At 34.5% G+C, this 22,759-nt stretch overlaps 1 protein-coding gene across 2 annotated transcripts in view; it reads left to right on the top strand.

Moving 5' to 3' along the window:
* The window catches only part of GYRA (DNA GYRASE A), a 256,897-nt gene that overhangs the window by 30,903 nt on the left and 203,235 nt on the right, over positions 1 to 22,759 (top strand). For both annotated transcript variants that reach the window (XR_016362072.1, XM_089819315.1), the window contains exon 5: positions 6,658 to 6,702. Coding sequence is in view for 1 of the 2 variants with exons in the window: in XM_089819315.1 (XP_089675441.1) it covers positions 6,658 to 6,702 (45 nt within the window). In the remaining variant the exon portion in view is untranslated. The remainder of the gene's footprint in view (positions 1 to 6,657; positions 6,703 to 22,759) is intronic.

The following is a 22,759-nucleotide window of genomic DNA, read 5'->3' as shown; positions in this document are numbered from 1 at the left end:
GAAGAAAATCATATTCATTGACATCAGTGCTTAAACCTGCAAACAAAATCATGCATCTGTCAGCATTATATTGAGAAATCTGGTAAGAAACTTTACATGGTATCAGAGCCCTGTTAAGGAAAAATCTCATTAAGTTCAAGAGATCAGATTTCACATTAATTTGCAGTCTCTCATTATTCTTCAAGATGACAAACACGTTAAGATTCGAACACCACCTTGCAAGTGCTAACAACTTCGAATCATGGAAACTTCGTATAATTATGCTATTAAAAGAGAAAAAATTAGAATCCTTTGTAGAAGAAGAAAATGAAGAACCTAAAGATGATCCAGAGAAAACTCTATGCATCGAGAATAATGACAAGGCCATGAAAATAATAGTGGATGCTGTTCGAGATCACATAGTGCCTATTGTGGCAAAACATGCAACAACATATCACATGTTTAAAGCTCTTGAAAATGCATTCATAGTAAATAACACTCGAAGAAAACTTTCTCTTAAAAGACAAATGAATAATTAGCATGAATAAAGGAGAATCAATAAATGCCTTCTTCATGAGAATCACATAATTGAGAGATCAATTATCTTCAGCCGTTTATGAGATTGACAACAAGAGTTATCCCTAATAGCATTAGGAGGATTACCAAATTCTTGGGAGTCATTTGTACAAGGTATAAGAAGAGTCGAGACTAATGACAAAAACATAAAACCTTAGATGAAGACATTCATGTTCTTAACACCAACTCTCATAAGAAGGGTAAGAAGAAGAACACCAAAAGGAGAAGAAACTTTCATGGAAAAGGACGGTCAAAACAGAAGAAAGACTTGTCTAAAATTCAATGTTTCAGATGTGATCATTATGGACATTAAGCACTCAATTGTCCTGATCGATCAAAGCTTCAAGCATCATTTGCCAAAACTGATAAATCAATCGAAGGTCAAGATTCAGAGAAATTTGCCTTCTACGCAGCCTTGTCTAGTCAAATATCAATCACGTCCAACACTTGGATAATTGACAGTGGATCTTCAAGACACATAATTGGATATCAGGATAGCCTAGAAAGCATGCAAATAGAAATAGATGAAGCTACAACTGGGGATGATTTTGCACATTTTGTAAAAGGAATTGGGACTTGCACCATCAAATTAAAATCAAGAAAATCTATTAAGCTTTCTGGAGTTCTATATGTACCAGACATTAAAAGGAATTTAATATCTATATCAGCACTTGAAGATGATGGTTATAGAATTACATTCATAGAAGGCAAAGTACTAGCATGGGCAAAGAATTCAATTATAAAGAAGGCTCAAACAATAGGAGTAAGACAAGGACTACAATATGAGCTTTGCACTAAGATAAATCATGCACTTGTTCATGAGATCTTAGATTCAAATGAAATCTGACATAGAAGATTAGGTCATATAAACTTTCGTGTCCTAACATCTATGGGAAAGTTGGTAATTGGAATGCCCAAATTAAGTCAAATTCAAAATGAATTTTGCAAAGGTTGTGCCTTGGGAAAAAACACAATAAAGTCATTTCCTCATAGTTTGAGCAAAACTAAATATGTGTTAGAAGTAGTACACTTTGACCTATGTGGACCCATGTCTGCACCAACCATAGGAGGGTTCTTGTACTATTTGATATTTGTTGATGGTTTTTCAAGGAAGATATGGATATACTTTCTTAAGTGCAAAGAATCTAAAGAGATCCTTTCTAAATTTAAAGAATTCAAAACCATCATTGAAAACTTCTCAGAAAAGAAACTTAAAATTCCAAGAACAGATAATGGGAAAGAATACACTTCTGAAATATTTAAAGAATTTTGCAAACTTGCTAGGATTAAGAGGGATTTTACATTTCCCTACAACCCTCAACAGAATGGAGTTGCTGAAAGGAAAATAGAACCATTGTAGAAGTTGCTAGGGCTATGATAAATGATAAAAAGTTGAGCATGTCATTTTGAGTTGAAGATCTAATACAACAGTCTATATTCAAAATAGATGTCCTCACTCACATCTAAACAACAAAACTCCTGTAGAAGCCTTTTCAAGTACAAAATTTGACATTAGTCATTTGAGGATATTTGGATGTCTTGTGTATGTTTATATACCTAAGGAGAAAGGGACAAAGTTAGAACCTACTGGAAGGAAAGGAATTCTTATTGGTTTTAGTGAAACAATAAAGGGTTACAAAATCTACATACTTGGACAGAAACAAATATAACTCAATAGAGATGTAATCTTTGAAGAAGGTATTGCTTTCAAAAGAGCCAAAATTTCAGATGAACTAGATATGGGCGACTTATCCTGTTCCCTAGAAGAGGCTCCTACTCCTAAGATTCAGAGGGAGTACCTTGAAAAGACTTCAAATGAAAATGAGATACTTCCTGAGACTCAAGAAGAGAGTCTTGACAATAATTCTAAGGGGCCACTATGGACAAGAAAAATTATAGAGGAAGGAGATGAATTTGTAGCACCTTCAGGGGCATTCAGAGAAAGCAAAAGACCTCGAAAATTAACATACAATGCATTCATGTGTGAGATTCCAAACTCTAAACCTACTAATGATTCCAAAGCGCTCTTAAACATCAAGTTTGGAAAGATGTAATGGTAGAAAAATATCAGTCTATACTAAAAAATGATGTTTGGGATATAGTTCGTATACCTAAAGGTAAATTTGTTGTTTCATCCAAATGGCTCTTCAAAGTTAAGTATGTTGCAGATGGTAGCATTGAAAAACATACAACTCGTTTTGTGGCTAGAGGATTCTCTCAAAAAGAAGGAATAGAGTTGGAAGAAACTTTTGCACTAGTTGCTAGGATACCTCAGTTGGAACAGTAATAGCCATTGCAACAGCTAAAGGTTGGAAAATTCCTCAAATGGATGTGAAAATTGCTTTTCTAAATGGAACGATTGAGGAAGAAGTATACATGGAACAACCAGAAGGATTTGTGACTCATGATGCTGCCTCTTATGTATGTAAATTGAAAAGGGCTCTATATGGACTCGAACAGGCTCTCGGAGCTTGGTATGAAATGATTGATAAATATCTTTTAAGTCTTGGATTCACCAAAAATGATATTGATCCAAATCTCTACTTTAAAGTAACCAAAGGTGATATATTGATTCTAATCCTTTATGTTCATGACCTTTTGATTACAGGAGAAGACCATCTCATTAATCAGTGTAGGAAAGAATTGACTTCTGAATTTGATATGGAGGACTTAGGGATTCTTCATTACTTCCTTGGATTGGAAGTTCGTCAGAAGTATGGAAACATCTTCCTATGTCAAAAGAAGTATACTGTCAATGCTCGAAAAAGATTTGGAATGTGGAACTGTTGATCTATGTCAACACTTATAGAAACCAACTTACACAAGCTAAAGGAAGCAAGTACTGAATCCAGACTTATTGATCCCACTTTATACAAACAAATTATTTGGTCTGTGATGTATCTTGTGAACAGTCGACTAGATATTTGCTATGCTGTGAATGCATTAAGTCAGTTCATTTGTGAACCTCAAGAAATGCATCTTGTTGCTTTGAAGCATATATTAAGGTATCTTCAAGGCACTATTGGGTATGGACTTAAATATGAGAATACCAGCTTGGAGTTACATTGATATACTGATTATGATTGGGCCGAAAGTGTAAAAGACCGAAAAAGCACATCAGGATGTTGTTTAAGTTTAGGATCAACTATGATCTCATGGATTTGCAAGAAGCAAGCTTCAGTCACTTAGAGTTTTACCGAGGTAGAGTAAATTGCAATAGCAATGGGAGCAAGAGAAGCAGTGTGGCTTCAAAAATTGCTTTTTAGTTTATTTTGCGAGCCTCTAAAACCTACCACTATTCATTGTGATAACCAAAGTTGTATCAAGTTGTTTGTGAATCCAGTATTTCATGATAGATCCAAGCATATATAAATCCCTTACCACTACGTAAGAGACATGGTGGCAAGAAGAGTTATTCAATTGAAATATATTAATACAAGTGATCAAACAACTAACTTTCTCACCAAGCCTCTTCGTAAAGTGAAGGTTGATCATTTCAGAAAAAAACTTGGTATGGTTGAAATGTAAGTTTATGAGATTGAGTCTCAACTTTGTAAATTTGTATTATTTTTAATAAAAATGTTTAAAGTGTAAACTCTTTTGTCATATGTGTGACTCTGACTTATGGGCCTACCCTATGTACATTATTAAAAAGTGACAATCTTTTATAATGAAATGTTGACTCTAACGTTATAAGGTGACGACTTTATAATGATTAAATTACTATCATGATGAATATCATGTGACTTGATATTCATGGAGGTCATGATAGTCAAAAGGACAAATTGATAGATATCATGTGACATAATATCTGTAGCAGATCAGTATGTTCATTTTATCATAGTGGGTATTATGTGACATAGTATCTATGGATATACCATGATCTCTTATGGTAGATATCATGAGACTTGATATCTGTGTACACACCATACTTGGAAAGAATATCACGAGACTTGATTTTCTTAAGTATATCACTAACTAGGTGATATCACTTTTCAAATAAGGAGAACTTATATATATGCATTTTGTCTTCCCTAGCTAAGAGGGAGTGTTAAAGCATGTAGCTTCGGTCGGACAATGACTGTGATCAAAGATCTACATATATATATATATATATATATATATATATATATATATTTTATCTGAGATTATATCTCAGTCATGATCATAACATAGTCCGATCCCTTTGATTTAAGATACATTATCGATCTATGTAAATATCATTCTCGGGCTGCATATGAATCGAGTTCATTATGATCAGTAATATATGTTTAGACTTGTGTTAAGTCTAACTAACTCAGAATGGGTATGATAATCAAGCACCGAATAGGTGTGAGAGTGAATGGTCATGTCTCCATTCGGAGACATGCCCATTCACTCTCACACCCCTCCTTGTTATATATACTCGATCTTCCCGATATTGCAAGGCATCAAAATTTATTAATGCAAGCATATCAAAGGGACATAAGCATCACATATACAAGAACATCTCTGTTATTTCTGCAATACTATATACAGATTCTGTAGAAAATCATATTCATTGACATCAGTGCTTAAACCTGCAAAGAAAATCATGCATCAGTCAGCAATATATTGAAATCTGGTAAGAAACTTTACAAAGTGTACACATACAATCAGATTTCATGTGATATTTCTTGACTTGCATTTCTGTAACTAACTTTAGTGTGGTTGGCGTGTTAAGTCAACTGTAGTAATTTGAGTTATGCTTGATTTCTTTAAAAGACAGCTTTGTACATATTTTAAGAGGTTCTTCTCTCTCTTGTAGTAGTTATGCTCTGCATTTGTAGTTTGCTTTTGCCTTGCATTAATAGAAATCCTTGTTTTGCTTTTCTTACCATTTAACTATCTATTGCATGTTTTGCCTTGTGTTGAATGTTTCTATTTTGTATTTCAAGTTTGTATATTGTGGTTAGTCTGATCATGGATATTGCATTGTGGATATCTCTTTTCTTGCAGCATTAATTATTTCCAATGTGTATACGAGTCCTTGGGGGTAAATTAGAGTTAAAATTTGTTGTGTTTGGGAGGCCTTATTAATGTTATGTGCAGTTATAGGCAAAGATCCACCACAATTTTAATTTGGTGCATCACTGATAATGAAATGTCCAGACTTGAGAAAAATCTTTAACTTTTCTATTTGTTGTTAGATTGCAAGAATTTCTTTTTCATATATATGATACTGATATTCAGGCCCTTTAAATGTTTCTAATTTGTAACCACATGTTTCTTTTCTTCCATTTGCAATTTCCTGTAAAAAAATTGCAAAGGCCGTGTACTGTGAGATGCATCAGTATATAAGACCAATGGTATACCTGATTTTGAAATATGTAATGTTGGAAGATTTTGACATTTTCCTTTAATTTGTTTCACTTAGTGTTACCCCAAATTCTTGGATGGGGGCAGCAGGGAACAGGGGGATGAGTTTCTGATATGACAAATGTTTTTGCCAAGTTTGGGGATGGGAAGGAGATGGCCATATAAATAGAGGAAAACATTTAAAATGTATAGGAAAGTTTTCATATATACATTACGTTCACATGAAAACATGGATAAAGCATGCCATTTAAACATTAGAGAATCTTAACATGCAACACTTTAATTGTCAAAGTCAATAATCGATATGCACTCACAATTTGGATTTCTTTGTCAATATGCATGTAATATTAGAATAATAAAATACAAATTGAATAAACCCAAGAGCTTAATTTTGAATTCATTGTCACAGGGTTCATTAACCATATCTACAACACAATTAAACATAATCATAATGGATATGCATCTGGACTAAATAACCATTGGCAACCTATTGGTAGTTGCTAATAAACCACAAATATTGAAAATTCTTGAGGCATTCAATGACTTTTTTCAAAATGGGTTATTAATTTTGAATTTACGAGTTACAATATCATTATTGAGATAAACCAAAGGAATTCAATATCACCTTGTAAATCATTAGCTATTCATAGTTCTCATTATTTTTTCAAGATATATTGCCCTAAATTTAATATATATTTTTTGGACCTGGGAATAGTAGAAAAGTATTGTAGACCAGATTTGTGAAAGTATCATTTGATTTTGCAGGCATTTTCTGAAGCCTCACTTCTGGCCGACCTGGAATTTGATACGGTTAGTAATAACCTTGTTGATGTATTGTTTTTTTTCCGATGTATCATGAGAATGGGATTATTTTTCGTCATTTTAGATTATTAACTGTATTTTAGATGTTAAATGCGTGCTTTCTGGCATTTAACAACTTCTGTTTTGGAATTAGTACTATTTACCATATTATGTATTGAATATCTAGCTATGTTAGCAGTCCTTTTCATGCATACTTCTCTGATATAAAATCAGTATTTTTATTTTGCTAATAGATACATGCTGTGATATTGCTACCATTATTCAACTATATAGTTGTTTGAGTCAAACTCATTTACCCATGGTTCATGAGTAGTGGTTCACACAAACCCATCCATCATGAGAATGAATGGAACACTTGGCACTCATTGCATCTAGGTGATGCTCACAGAGGTGAAGCGCTGTGAATTTTTGGGGGTCACCTCTTTGAGTACTACGGCGTTTCGAGCATGCTTAACTACAAAGCTTCCATGGTCAAACCCACTTTTCTTGCAACCCCATTTTCAAAACCTTCAGCAAGTGCTCTGCCTTGTGAACCATTCATTAGAAATCCCATTAGGATCGTCAATTGATAAGTAGTAAATAGTTTCTACAAGTAAAATTGTGATATTGCTATCAGGATTCAAATATGTAGTTTTTTGAGTCAAACTCATTGACCCATGTTTCATGAGTAGTGGTTCCCAATAAGCCATCTTTCATGAGAATGAATTGAACACTTCACACTCATTGCATATATGTAATGCTCATAGAGGAGAAGCATCGAGACTTCTTGGGAGATCAACTGTACTAGTACTACTTCTGCTCGGGAACCAGATTTGCAAAACCTTCAACAGGTGTTGTGCTTCTGAACCATTCATTATAAAGCCCCTTAAGCTCATTAATTGATAAGTAGGAGTTATTTTCCACAAGTCAAATTTTGATATTGCTATCATGATTCAATTGTAGTTTTCTGAATTGAACTCATTGACTCATGTTTCATGAGTAGTGGTTCACATGAACCCACCTCTCATGAGTATGAATGAAACACTAAGCACTCATTGCGTCTAGGTGATGCTCATAGAGCTGAAGTACCGAGACTTCTCGGGTGGTCACCTGTCCTAGTACTACTTCAGCTCAAATGCCCATAATATACAATTTCCTCCAGGGTTAAACCCACCTTGCATGCAACTCCATTTATGATGTCCCAAAATTTTAATTAATAAGGTAATAAAATTAATTAATTAATTGGTCTAAGAAATAAAATAAAGTAATAAAGGGCCTTTAATTAATCAATAATGAATATGGACACAAATTAATAAAGTAATCAAATAATTAATATTGTCAATTTGTTGTAAATCTCTAGATGCTTCTTGAAGGCCTTTATAAGGAGATGGCTGGGCATTGTAATTCATCATGAATTGGAATTAATTTATCTTTGTGTTTCTAGAGGCTAAAGGCTAAGGAAGTTGTGCCCTATTCTAAAGATGTAAGACCCTCCCTATTGTGCCTGCTGTAGCTTTAGTGATTCAATGCCTCCCTATTCTGCTATTGGAGGTATCGCTCGGATATCTCATGTTGTGTGCTAGATTTGTCAATCGTCACTATTTGACAATTGCTTTGCATATGCTTGGATATTGTTTGATGTCTATGAAACCTTGATGTGCTTATTGGATATGAGAATATTATTTGTGTTGTCGAACTTGATAGTGACCCACCATTTATGCAACTTAGAATTCTAGTGTCTATGCGTGTGCAAATTCATTAATTTGTATTGGGCAGTGAATACATTCAGTAATTGTCTCTGGCATCTATTTAGAACATTCATGGTATCACTAGTGTTTGACACTCAAAGGTTGATATTCATTATTTTGGTATTGGTGAACATCTTGGAACATCCTATCACCTCTCGACCATCTACCATTGTATGCCACTTTCTACATAGCATATAGCTAGATTGCCTTCACGTACAAACAACCATATGCTTGGCCTAATCTTCTGTACAACAACACATCCCTACAGATTGTACACTACCACATGCTATTCCATACAACTATCTCCAAATCATCGTAAGTTTTTCTTTCATCCCACTTTATTGTACACATTAGTCTCCGCGCTTTCTGTCGTACAGCCTCCAACGTTGCCCTCAGGTACTTTCCTTCGGGTGTTGCCCTCGGGTACTTGCCCTCAATTGTTGCCCACGTGAAGTTTCCCTCGTTTGTTGCCCTCGGGTACTCTTCCTAGGTCATTCCCCTTGAGTGTTGCCCTCGAGTACCTTTTCATCGGGCATTTCCCTTAGCTACGTTTCTCGGGTGTGGTCCTCGGGTTCTTCATACGTAAGTTTTTCTCGAGAAAATGCATGTGTGCCATTGGGATTATTTCAGTGGTATGTCAGGCAATTGAGACCAATTCATCATGCCAAGTGATAAAGAAGATGCATTGAGGGAGCTAAAAAGAAGTCAAATAGAAGCTCTGTCGGGCCCTTGCAAGAAGATAATAATGAATGGAGGGGAGACTTAACCTCTTGACAAAAGCAAGTACAAAGAGAGATTCATAACGCTTCAATACAAGGTCAACAATGCCAACCTTCATTCCCAAGATAGAGAAACAGGGAAATGCATGCATTTACTTTGGCTAAGTCATAGAAGTAAATCAAAGAAGATTGGGTTGATGGTGCCTGGCAAACAGACATATCGTTCAACGCTTATACAGAATTGCAAATGAAGTACTCATCATGCATCATTGTTTGAAGCAGGATATTGACATTTGGCTACAAGATGAAGCTGTCCTCAACTTCAATGCAACCATTGGAGGATATGGATAAGAAGAGGATTCTGATTATTTCTTCAGATAGAGAAGTTGTGGATGAGTCAAAGGAAAAGAAAGAGGTCAAGGAACAAGACAAAATCGCAGATCTGAAACAGAATGACAAAACAAGTCAATTTTGAAGTTGATCATCATAATGTTGTGAGTGGGAGGAAAGAGAGCAAGGCGGTGAATTTTCAGGAGAGTATGGGTAATGATTTGGAGTCACATTTTGGAATCATGAACCTAGAGGTGTAGACGTTACAGAAACTCATTTGCAGGAACAATTGCTACCTTTATTTGATACAAGGTGCATTATTCGATAATGTATAGTGACCTTTAGTGTCTTTGATTGACACAATTGGTATAGAAAACAGAAGTCAACGACTACTTATTACAGTCTCTTTTGGGTTCATGGTGAACTTCATAATTTATAGTCTTTGTGTGATTTCACGGAAAAATTAATTCATGCATTTGTCCCCCTCAAGTAAATGTTTTCTCTCTTTAACTGTTATCTTTGTTCTAGATGTTTGAAAACTGTTTACTATTTATGTTTGTCACCCACATTTTGCAGCAAAATGAGGAAGGAATGTAGAATCCTGGTAGGTTGACCACAAAATGCTTTCCAAACTTGTTCTGATGATGCTATTAATGAGTGCACAGAAAAATGCTTTTGAATTTCTTGGTCATTGTTGTTCCCAGTTTTAGCAATCTACATTGCTGTGCAAGTATAATGCTAATGTTTTTATTATCTCTTGGTTACGTGCCTGTGGTTTAGAGTATTTGATTTCTGTTGTTAATGAAACTAGTCTTGATTTTTTTCGTAGTTGGACAAGTTATAAAGTTTTGAACGTTAGGGGAGGTGTTATCTATCATTGTTTTAACAGCTGCTGCACCATTTGTGAGCTGCTGTATATTTGTAACAGTTGCAATACAATATTTATTTGCTAAAAATTTGCATTACTTGTAGGGGGTTGGCCCCTACTTAAAATTCTAGGGCAGGCATTTCCCTTCAAATAGTGAAGCATTTGGATTCAAGGTTTTTGTTGGTAAAACTAGTTAACATTTGTGAGTTGGCCAAAGGGATATGTAGTTTCACCCCTTGAGCAATATATATGCTATGCACTTGTATGCCAGCGTCGTCATTTTGCGAATGAGAAGTTGTGTGGGCATCGTAAGTCCGATACATATATGGCTGTAAGGATTTAATGAGATTAATAAAGAAAGCTTGGTGTATTCTTTGATAATTTTGTTGCATTATATTTCTTTTTGTTACTATCTATTTTGTATGTGTTAAAACAAGTTACTCGAAGCGGTAAACATTTGGCGCCTTTGCCTATAAAGGAATTTGGAGTGAGAGAGTGGTATATGGGAAACAACACATAATGGGACAACCCATAAACGAAGGTAGTTGTGTAATGTCCCTAGTTCCTCCATTTAGAAAATAGGGACATTATTCTAAAAACCTTAATGTTATTGATTATCTTTCCGTGTTTCCATATATTTTCTTATCATATTTTTTGATGCCCTTCCTTTTAAATTTGTTCTCCATCATATACCCAGTCTATTTTAATCTCCAAAAGACATGACCGATCATAAGCAATTATTAATATTAGTTTAATAATTGTTCAACTATAATTATATTTATAATTTTAGATTATATTTATAATTATTAATATTTATAATCATATTTTACCTTTGATCAATTATGTTTGATTAACATTATCTTATATCACCTTTTTAATAATATTATATTTTATTATAATCATCTTTATTATGATATTCCTTCTTGATATTATTATAATATTATCATAATATATTTAATAATGTTATTATAATACTATGATAATATTATAATATTATTATTATGTTTTCTTGTTAATTATTTCTTCTTAGCTAATGTCATATTATATTATTATTATCAACATAATTATTATAAAATTATGTTCTCTTTTAAAATTTATTATTTCTTTAACTCATTATATTCTTGAATTTTATTAGAAAAATAGGGGACATGACAGTCTACCCTTCTCAAAATTGCTTGTCCTCAAGCAATTCAATATTCTCCGCTTGTGATTTGATCGATGCCTCTCAATATGGTCTTACAAAAATAATTTCAATTTTGTGATTAAATCATTATAAATATATAAATTTAAAGATTGCAAAATTCAATTTAAATTACTAGGATCGATTTAAAGAGAGAACTTATCCTTATGTACTAGAGCTCCATGATGATTCTTGACAAATGTACCCCAAGAGAGACTTTGTGTTGCCTCAGGCCTCTAATTAATCCTTAGGAGAGACTTTATCTCTTCCTAAAGCCTTTTATGGATATCCCTTTAGGATTATTCCTCTCTATAAAACTTAGGTGAGACTTTATCTCATCCCAAGACCTATAATATTTTCTCTGTAGTGGGGTGCCTTAGCAGTTCTCCCATAATCATAGTGTAGTAGGGTGCCTTGCTAGCAATTCTCCCTTTGCTATCACTATGATAGGGTGTCCTCAGCGGTTCTCCCTCAACTATTCATGCAATAGGGTGCTCTAGCGGTTCTCCCTTAGTTATAGAGCAATAGGGTGTCCTGACCACGGTTCTCCCTACTTACCGCTGCAATAGGGTGCCCTAGCTATTCTCCCTTAATTGCCCTCTTAGGAAGGTGCTAACAATAGGGTGTCTTTAGCAGTTCTCCCTTAATTGCCACTCTTTCCATATATATATATATATTTTAGTTTCTCTCTAAAGAAACTGGAAGGTGCTAACAATAGGGTGTCTTTAGCAGTTCTCCCTTAATTGCCACTCTTTCCATTTATTTTTCAGTTTCTCTCTAAAGAAACTATACTTCTAATATATTCTTCTTACATCATATTATTCCATACCCCCTATTGCCTTAGCAAAGGATTGATCAAAATATCTTTCGCTCTGAGAGTAGATGTCGTTCCTAATATCTTCCTTATAATATATGTAAATTTACTTCAGTAAACAGATCTGATCTAATTGCTTATCCGATATAGTGCTTGTAATCATGATAATATGATATTAAGCTACCACTATTTCAAATGTATGCTCCGACACTTATGCGATATTGGATCACTGTCTCTGATTAATTCTTATTGCTTCTGCGATATTATTGTGGTGCTATTTTGTTCAAACAATCTCTTAAAAATGTGCATCCATGACTAAAAGTATAAAATCAATGGCTCACTTTGAGTGACTCGTATGATAAAATACTAAGAATAAATCTTCACACGTCTTTCCAATCTCTCTTCCCTTATTGTTTGATATCTTCCACATGCCCTATTGGAGAATAACTATTAATCATAATATCATATTGCCACTATTGATAATATTGCCACTACTCTTTGTCTTGATCGCTGACTTCAACATGATCAAAAGCACTATTCTCTTTGCTTATTTCGAATATAACCTTTCCAGCAATGATGACTTGCACAGTAACTTAGAGCCCTCCAATACTATATGTATATGATACAGGCTGCCAGGATTTGCAGGCCTGAAGTAGATAATTGATTTGTTGATCTCTTTAGCTTCTTGGAAACTTTTGTAGTTGCAGCGTTTGCCAATATAGCCCAATATAATATACTTCTATCTCCTTCCATTTTAATTGATAACTTATGGTAAAACACGTATGTATATTGTGATTGTGGTGAATAAATGACCAGTATCGATATTGGCTTATATCGAGTGTTTGACTGCATCTATGGTATTAATTAAAGAAGTCTGATAAATCCTTAGTAGTGGGAATAGGAGCCCAATCTTTGATTTATTCTAGTTCTCAAAACATATTTAATGTATTCTCCTGTTTTAGTAAATTTTGCAATTTACCATGAAATGGTAATAATGTTGTTAAATCTGCCAATGATTCACAAAGAAGTAATACCTTTTCTTCAATTTTTTTATGCCTTCTATCAACGGTTCCTGATTCTTGTTGGTTGAGTTTGTTATATTCTTCCATGTCGTGTCCTCAATTCTGATTTTTTGTTTGAACTGCATTTGAGATCTGGAAAATTCACATCTATTAGGGCATACTTTTGTGCTTCTGTGGCAGACTTTTTCACCTCTAGGACAGTCTTCTTTTAGTATTCAAACCGCTCCTTGCCTGATATAATGGAAACTTCTTCCAATCTCATCCCAAATCAAAAAGAAAATATGTATAATGAATCTCGATTCGTGGCTGGAAGATTCAGAAATGTCATTTCCAGAACACAATTAAAAAGTCGTCTCAGTCAGATCCCCCTCAACTACTAATTGAACTCATTCTCGAATGTTCCCCTCATCATGCACTTTGGAACTTAACTTGCAACATTTAATCATCTTCAGAAGAATGAAATAACTCACAGTCGTATCCACTTGAGAATATTCTTGTCTTAATACACAGGCATTGTATAATTTACAATCAAATAATTCGCCCTCTAGTAGTGGCTTTTATATTCTTGTTGGTGAAACTTGTCGGCAACCTGAAGTTCATTCGGCGCTTTACCTTCATATCTAAGATCTTTCTTAGATCATGTCCTTGAAGAGTACTGTTGATGCATATGAACACGCATTAATATATAATACAAGATTGTTTCCTAGTCTTCTCCTCCTTTTATGGGCCAAAGTTTGAAGACAAATATTCTTCCATTAAACATAGATTGAACTTGCCTCCAAATTTAATATTCACTGATCGTGTATGAGATCACAAGACTGCAAGTAATTCTGTATTCTTGCATTTGCAACCTACTCTGATACCACTGTAATGTCCCCAGTTCCTCCGTTTAGAAAATAGGGACATTATTCTAAAAACCTTAATGTTATTGATTATCTTTCCGTGTTTCCATATATTTTCTTATCATATTTTCTGATGCCCTTCCTTTTAAACTTGTTCTCCATTATATACCCAGTTTATTTTAATCTCCAAAAGACATGACCGATCATAAGCCATTATTAATATTAGTTTAATAATTGTTCAACTATAATTATATTTATAATTATTAATATTTATAATCATATTTTACCTTTGATCAATTATGTTTGATTAACATTATCTTATATCACCTTTTTAATAATATTATATTTAATTATAATCATCTTTATTATGATATTCCTTTTTGATATTATTATAATATTATCATAATATATTTAATAATATTATTATAATACTATGATAATATTATTATTATGTTTTCTTGTTAATTATTTCTTCTTCGCTATTGTCATATTATATTATTATTAACAACATAATTATTATAATATTATGTTCTCTTTTAAAATTTATTATTTTTTTGATTCATTATATTATTGAATTTTATTAGAAAAATAGGGGACATGACAAATTGCCATAGCAAAGATGATATGTTCTAGGGTTTATTCAAGGGAAAAGGGCATTGACATCTGATTTCATCTCATCATTGCAAGCGTCAATAGAAACTCACATCTAGAGAGAGGCTACATAAGAAAAACACCCCAAGAGTGTAGTGTGGCAATCTCTACGAGTAAGCTTTGCAATCTATCAGTTGATGAGCAGACTCCCATGTTTGTTGGCACAAACATTTTTGGCACTGCAAAACTCCCATGAGGAAATCAATCGAGAAAATAAAGGACAACAGGTTTGCGGAGATTTTCAGAAAACAAAAGAAGAGATATAGAAGAGAGGGACACGAATAGAAGAAGACAAGGCAACCCTTCAGAGAGAAGTAATTAATGCTGAATCTATTGAATAAAGGCTAAAGTTGGAAGGAGCATATCAACGAGTTTGAGGCCCATTCTAAGGGCCCAAATACTAGAGTAACAAGTGGAGCGTTGAAGAAGACTGAGAAGACTTGCTAAGGGATGACCAAAGGGAACCAAGCAAGTGCCAAAATGAGCAAACAAGTCAAAGACGTAGGGTACGCTATGGAAAGAGGGTACCCTATAGAGTACTAGAGTGTAATGTCCCCGTTTTAGCATTCATAGCATGATGTTATCGTTATCCTATTTCCCCACGGTCCCGTAGACTAACCAAGACATTAATGGGACTTAGAGGCCATTGGCCTAGATAGTTTTAGTTGTAGGTTTTTCTGAGGGGTTTTGAGGCAACTTTGGGCATACTTACTATTTATAGTAATTCATCTTGGGCATGGGCGGACATCCAGTGGCAACGATATGTCGATGGTAATTGTTTAAAATCGACAAGAAGACTTGTTTATCATTAATAAGATTTGTTATGCATTGATAAAGCTATTTTATAAAGTTAAATTTAAATATTTAACTTTATTAATGCATAGATTATAGTTTGTGGGAAATATTTAAATTAAAAGAGTCCCTTTTATTTTATAACACATTGGAGACATAAGTTACATAAAGGGAGTTATGTTTTATCCCACATTGAGAAAACGAAGGATGGAGCCCTTGTCAGAACACTATAAAAGAAATGGAAGAGCTTCTTTTAAGTATGCTTGGAAATATCAAAGAAATTGGGAAATTTTTTGGAGATTATGTCTCAATAGTTTGAAAGACGAAATCCCTTCAAGCTGGAAATCTTGATGCCATTGAAAGATATGGTCTTGAGATTCAACATGGTAGCAGTCTGAAAAAGTAGATATGAAAAAACAGCCCGAAAAAGCAGAACCGAAAAAGTAGGCTGAAAAAGCAATCTGTAAAAGCAGTTCAAAAAGCGGATCCGAAAAAGCAGTCGAAAAAGCAAATCGGAAAAGCAAAGCAGAAGGGGCAGCATTGAAGGAAATTATTACAACCATTTACAACCAGGTTCTTTTGTTAGTATTGCTTTTTAGGGTGCTATAAGTTTCAGCTGTAAGTGTGCATTATACCAGCATTATGATTTTGTAATCCATGTAAATGCCAAAAGTTTTGGTCATATTTCATGAGCACTGTATTAGAAATTTCATTGCAAATTAAGAAGATAATAGTCGCTGGTGTCATTTAAGTAATTCAATAATATTATTTATCAGCTAGTTAGTTTGCACACCAACTGTTTGTAAAAATGCCAGTTGGCTGTAGGTGTTCATTTCTCATGCTTAGATCATATATATGCACTAAATATTGTCAAAATTAGTAGCACACTCATGTTAGGCCATTGTGTAGTCCATTTGGAGTCTTCTAGGACAAGATTCTCATTGATGCAAATTGAAAAAGAGTCATTTAAAGCCAGCTGAAATACTATATCAGTCATACGTCCCTTGCATGTGAATTGTTTGATGAAATTTCTTGAGCTTTCATCAGCATTTTGTGAGAGCAGATTTAAGGAGGGCCATTCCATAGAGGAAGCTAGAAATCAGTTGGGAAACCCTAGTTTCACCCTAAGGGAGGAGACAAGCAGTGCCTAAGGGAGAGGAGAAGAGGTTGAGAACATTGGTGTAAGGGATACAAGGGCACAATAGTGAGAGCAATTTATCCGTCTCTAAGACATCGGCTTTAGAAATGCACACAATACCAATGGTAACCAAAACTATCGTAATGTCTCAAAAATAAAATGTTGGCCAAATTTGCAGCCGACAAGAAGGAAGAACCCGTGCGACAATGTAGAGCTGTGATAAGTGAGCCAAACACATTTGAGCTACGTTGCATGGAGTGGCCATAGATGTTACTCTTAGTTCGACAAAGGTTAAGTGACCATGTGGATAGACTTGAAAAAGGAATTCTAGATTGAATTCTAGACTTGAATAAGGAATGCCCATATAACATGAAAACTCATGATCAACAAGTGTTATTGACACAAGAGCCATTACATCCACAACAATGAACAACCTTTAGTTGAATAACACCACCACATTGTCTAACGGCTACTTGAACAATCTGTCCTTAGAGGAAGGAACAATAATAATAAAAGTTGGGACTGCATTTAGTAGGATGTAAAAGGAGGACCAATGATATAATACTTCACACTGAGGGGAGAAACACCATGACTCTTGTGGAGATGGTGGACCAGGGCACAACGAGGATGCCAGTTGCCCGAAGTTCGGTGTTAATTTGTTGAACATTGAGAAGACAAGCACAAAAGAACAATTGTTGGTAGTCATCTATGCACAAGCAAAGGAGGCTACATACCTGATCCCCTATATAGAGAAGCGAAGAGTACACATTGCCAAGATCGACATCGAGAAAAAAATGATTGCTGAAATGAGCGGAACACATGAAATGGTGAGCATGTAGTTGGAATAAAATATTTGTTATGTTTAGTACTTGTTAATCTAGTCGGGTTGGGTAGTTAGCCGGTGAGGAAATGCGTCGGTTGGTTTCCAACTGAACGACCGTCTATAAATATTTGTAACATTGGTAATGCACTAGTGTGGTTTTATTGGTATTAATAAAGAAAGATCATTTCCTTGCCTATCATTATAATGGTAAGATAGTATCTGCGAGGTTTTACTTCTTGTGTATAAATTGAACTGTTCAATAGGATTAACATAGTTTTGTATTTGAGATCTTGCTGGTAATTCCATTCTATAGAGCACCTCACTATAGACGAAGGTTGAGCAAAACATTTTGAAACAAATGATGTAGATGGATGTCTTGGTCAAACTTAAAGACCTTTGGAAACTATACCACAATTATGTGCGACACTCTAAACATTGTACTGATTCCAAAGCATACATGTTGTGGAGTCTGTATAGAGGATTCTAGTGGTCCCTTGACAAACCGGGTTTTCTTGGTAGACTACACTAGAGGACATTTTGCGGTGGTAGAGATGAACATTCTCGACACCACCCTAATGGACACCATTGTGGATAGAGGGTTTGGTGTGAATGTACTCCTTGAGGATATATGGAAGAAGTTGGGACAATGTACATGTAATGTCGCTTGATAATTTGATTTTTTAAATTTTTCTTCAATTATGAATTGTCTCATAAATTGGTCCATAAGTTAATTCATTCCTATTAATATCCTTTGAGATCTTTTTTTTTTGTATGTTCATATCCCCCCTTTTTTCTTTCTATAACAATATATTATTCTCTGTTACTGTAATGTTGAAACCTTTATCTTTTTTGTTTTGTCTCTGTCTTCATCTTTTTTGTTTTGTCTTTGTCTATTATGTCAAACGTGGACCTTCTGGTGACTGTCTTGTAATACTCCTAAGAATTTTCCTAATTCAGCTTCCTCGCATATATATTCTCATTTGATTGTTTGTACTTCTCACTATTTTTGCCATTGGCATGATAGAATTGAACATCCCACTTCCCGTATTGATATTTCTTTTGTTCTTGATGAAATGAAGTTGCACATGTCTCAGACTCTCAATAGATTCCTTAAATTGATATAATTCATTTATGTTGTCTATTCTTTCTTGGCTTAGCTATGATGGATTGGTTGACCTCAAATGATTATTCAATATATATATATTTTTATAAACTAATCACAACCACTATATTGATCTCCATCAAAAATAACCCTTAATTATATTCATATCTTCCTTATATGTCTATTCCTTTAATTACATATGGTCTTGTATATTACTATTTTCCCCTTCTTTATATACCTCTATTTCTTTTCTCTAATTTTATCTCTTAATCCACTATATGCATATCTAAGACATTCTCTATTCATAATTTTACATTTTCATGTATCCATATTTCATCTTATATTACACATCTGATAATTTTCATCTCTTCCTTTCCAGATCATACATCCTTCAATAATAATTTGTGCGTGCTATGTTAAGAATATAGATGTTCTTCCTTAACTCTAAATTTTTGAGTTTGAACATCAAGTGTCATTTATTATGAGAACTTTGATTCCTATCCAAGTAGCTTCTGACTATAGTCCCAAAGTGTTGATTTGTCTCAGACAAATCGACAACACTGTTATTGTTTCCAAACAATTTACAACTCTTATCATGTTCCATCTTCCTTGGTCTATTCCCCATGTTAAAGTCACTGCTTATAGTTTTCCTTGCTGACTATAATAGTTCATGTTGTTCTAATTCGCAATAAGACATTTTATCTCTATCTGCTATACATATAATTTGAATGTTTTTATGTCCTCCTATTTTATACTGAAGGAGCATGATACACAGGAGTCCAACTCATTTCATTCGTCCATTCCTCTCAATAATCTTGTCATTTTGTACTGTCTGTTAAAGGCCCATGATATTATCGATATCCTGTATCTTTATTTCCTTTGCCAGTTATCCACTATATGCAATTACTATTGGGCGTAGATCTCTCCAACATGGACTGAGTGATGAAGTGCCGAGTCAGGTTTGAATTATGATGTTTATTCCTTATGTCTGTAGTAATTAGTCCATATGAGTATTCCGAAATCCTCTTTTTCCTTTTCCCTGATAAGTAATCATTTTCCTCTAATATATAAGTCTGAGCTAAAAGTTGTGACTATTCGTATTATTTATATTATATTATACTATTTTCATTGTAACATAATATATTAATTGATATAATATAATATTATATCAATTATTTATATTATATCATGTTATAGTTCCTTTACTAATACAATTATTTATATTATATTATACTATTTTCATAGTATCATAATATATTAATTGATATAATATTATATTATATCAATTAATAATAAATTACAATATTTGTGTATTTATCTGTTATTATTTATTAAGTTCAACCTTAGAAATGTGGTATTATTATTTATTTTACTTTATCAAGTGCAATTATAATTATATTATATTATATTATATTTATTCCTTATATTAACTCTATTGTTAAAATTGATCTTGGAAATGGGGACATTATAGTACACTGTGGCCACAAACTTTTCATTTAGTGGGTGTAGACCAAGATAATATCAAGCCTATGGGGACATTAATAACGCAAAGCACAAAGGGTAATGATTGGCACTTAGCTGTTTGTATTCTTCTTTTTGGTGATCACACTAAAAAAGGTGGTCTATGATACAATCCTTGAGAGAGGGTTGGCTAGTTGTAGCAAAGGTGAACCCTAATTGGAAAAGAAGTACCCTATCATGGAAAAAGGTGGGTGAAATTTAGGATTGATCTCAAAATGTAGATGGTAAGCTAGGATTTGACATCCTCGTTGAAGTATCAGACTAGAGGAGGTACACATGCAAATATGTAGGGGAGCAGTAGATGGGCCCCGATGAGCGTGGTATCATGGACTTGGAGGGCTTCTGAACGGACGATCTAGATTCATTTGGAAATGGAAGACTATCAATTGTTACATTGTAACATGCTCCAAGTGGATGAAGGAGCAGAGAAGGACGCGTTTCCCCTAATGTACAAAGAGTATATTGAACAAGAGGCTTGAGTGAATGAGACACTTGCACATGAGTTTGACATGGGTAAGTCAATTCGGTATAAGGAACCTTCATTAAAAGTTACAAACCTCGACAATGAGGCAAATCCAAGAAACATCCTGGTGGGGGATGAGTGGACCTTATTTTAAAGGTTGCAACATTCAAGATTTTTACGGAGTATAAAGATGTGTTGGTTGGATGTGTAAAGATTTGAAAAGAGTACCTCCAGAGTTATGTATGCATCGCATCTTGTTGGTACTTGGAGTTGTATAGGTATAGAAGAGACTGTACCAGATGACAACAAACTATGCCAAACATGTTAATAAAGAGATAGAAATTAAACTCTTATTGAACACAACTATTGTTTGTAAAGTGCATACAAGTGATTGGGTGTCTCCCATACTTAAATCCCTGAAGGAGTTGATCCAAACTTCGCGTGTGTAGATTTCAAATGCCTCAATGTAGTCACCATCAATGACCCCTTTTCGATCCCCTTCACAAACCTCATTCCCGAAGAGGTGGCTTGCCATTAAATTTAATTATTCATGTATCGAATTTCATGATTCAATCAAATATTCATAGTTGAGGGGGATAAATTGAAGATGATGTTCATGGTGGAGGATGATGTCGATGCGTATAAATGGATGCCATTTAGACTTTGTAATGTGGAAACAATATTATAGAGGATAATCTTGCACATATTTGATAAAATGTCTTTTGGAAATCTCGAAGCACGTTTGGACTACGCACACACTTGGTAGCTCTTTGAGATTGCATGGAGAGATTCAAAAAATTGAGGATGACATTGAACCATACGAAATGCAGATTCATGGTGCCACAAGGGAAGTTTCTAGGTATATTGTGTGTAATGTAGGTCTGAAGACATGCCCTAACAAAGTACAATTGATTGTAGAAATGAAAGCACCAACGAACATCACAGGGGTAAAGCTATTCCTAGGGAACATAGAGTACCACAAGAGGCTTATCAATTTTTTGCCCAAGTATCCTACCCATTAGATAAGCTAACATAGAAGGAAGAGCCATTACACCTAGGGGACAATAGAGGAGGAAGCTTTTCAAAAATTAGAGATGAGGGTGGCAGGGGCATCAATACTAGCATACACAAACTAGGACTAGGAGTTTCAAGTACATGTGGATTTGTCCAACTTTGCAATTTGAGCTACACTAGTGTAGTTGAGAGATCGTGCACTGGACCACTTGATCTATTTCAACAGAAGGTTGTTTTCTGAAGTAGAGAAGACTCACAACACAACAGAAAGGAGCCTCACAGAATGGTGTATGCCATTTAGAAATCTTGACATTATTTGTTGAACACACTATTCACCTGTGGACCACCAAGCGTTGATGTATTAGGTGAACAAACTAATCATATAAGGGAGATCAAGCAAATGGTTGCTATTGTTGTAGGAATTTACTTTTAACACCATTATATGACCGTAGAAGAGACACGAGATTGTTGACCAACTCTCTTGCGTTAAGTTTGGAGAGCCAATAGAGGGGGTGAATGATGACTACCCAAACATACACCTATTTCATATTGTCATATTGATGATGTGGTACACAAGTATTTGGGAGTACATACCTACATCCCAATGTCGGAAGGATATGCCAATGTAAGAGAGAAGGAAATTGGTAGTCAAGAGTAGGACATTCTAATCGATTAATGTGCTATTGTACAAGATTGGACTAGATGAGGTATTACAAAGGTATGTCATGGAAGAAGCCATCCCGAGTGTACTTCAGGAGGCACATGAAGGCTCCGCGAGTGAACAAATGAGATCAAACACAACAACTAAGAAGGTTTGTTCTTGCAGGTCTATGGTGGCCTATGCTATACAACAATGCCAAAGAGTGGGTCGTGGGCTATGGTATGTGTTAGAAGGTTGAGAAACTATTAAAGTTCGACTCCATGCCTTTGAACCCTTCACAGGCACATGAGCTATTTGAGAGATGTGGAATTGACTTCATTGAGCCATTGAATGCTAGCAAAGTGAGAAGATGCAGATTCATTGTAGTGGAAACGAAGT

The sequence above is a fragment of the Cupressus sempervirens genome, chromosome 3, assembly GCF_028749045.1.
Source record: "Cupressus sempervirens isolate cs-2001-9-10 chromosome 3, ASM2874904v1, whole genome shotgun sequence".
NCBI classification, from domain to species: Eukaryota; Viridiplantae; Streptophyta; class Pinopsida; order Cupressales; family Cupressaceae; genus Cupressus; species Cupressus sempervirens.
The sequence above is the reverse complement of the archived record's forward strand: the minus strand, read 5'-3'. Positions and strand labels throughout refer to the sequence as shown.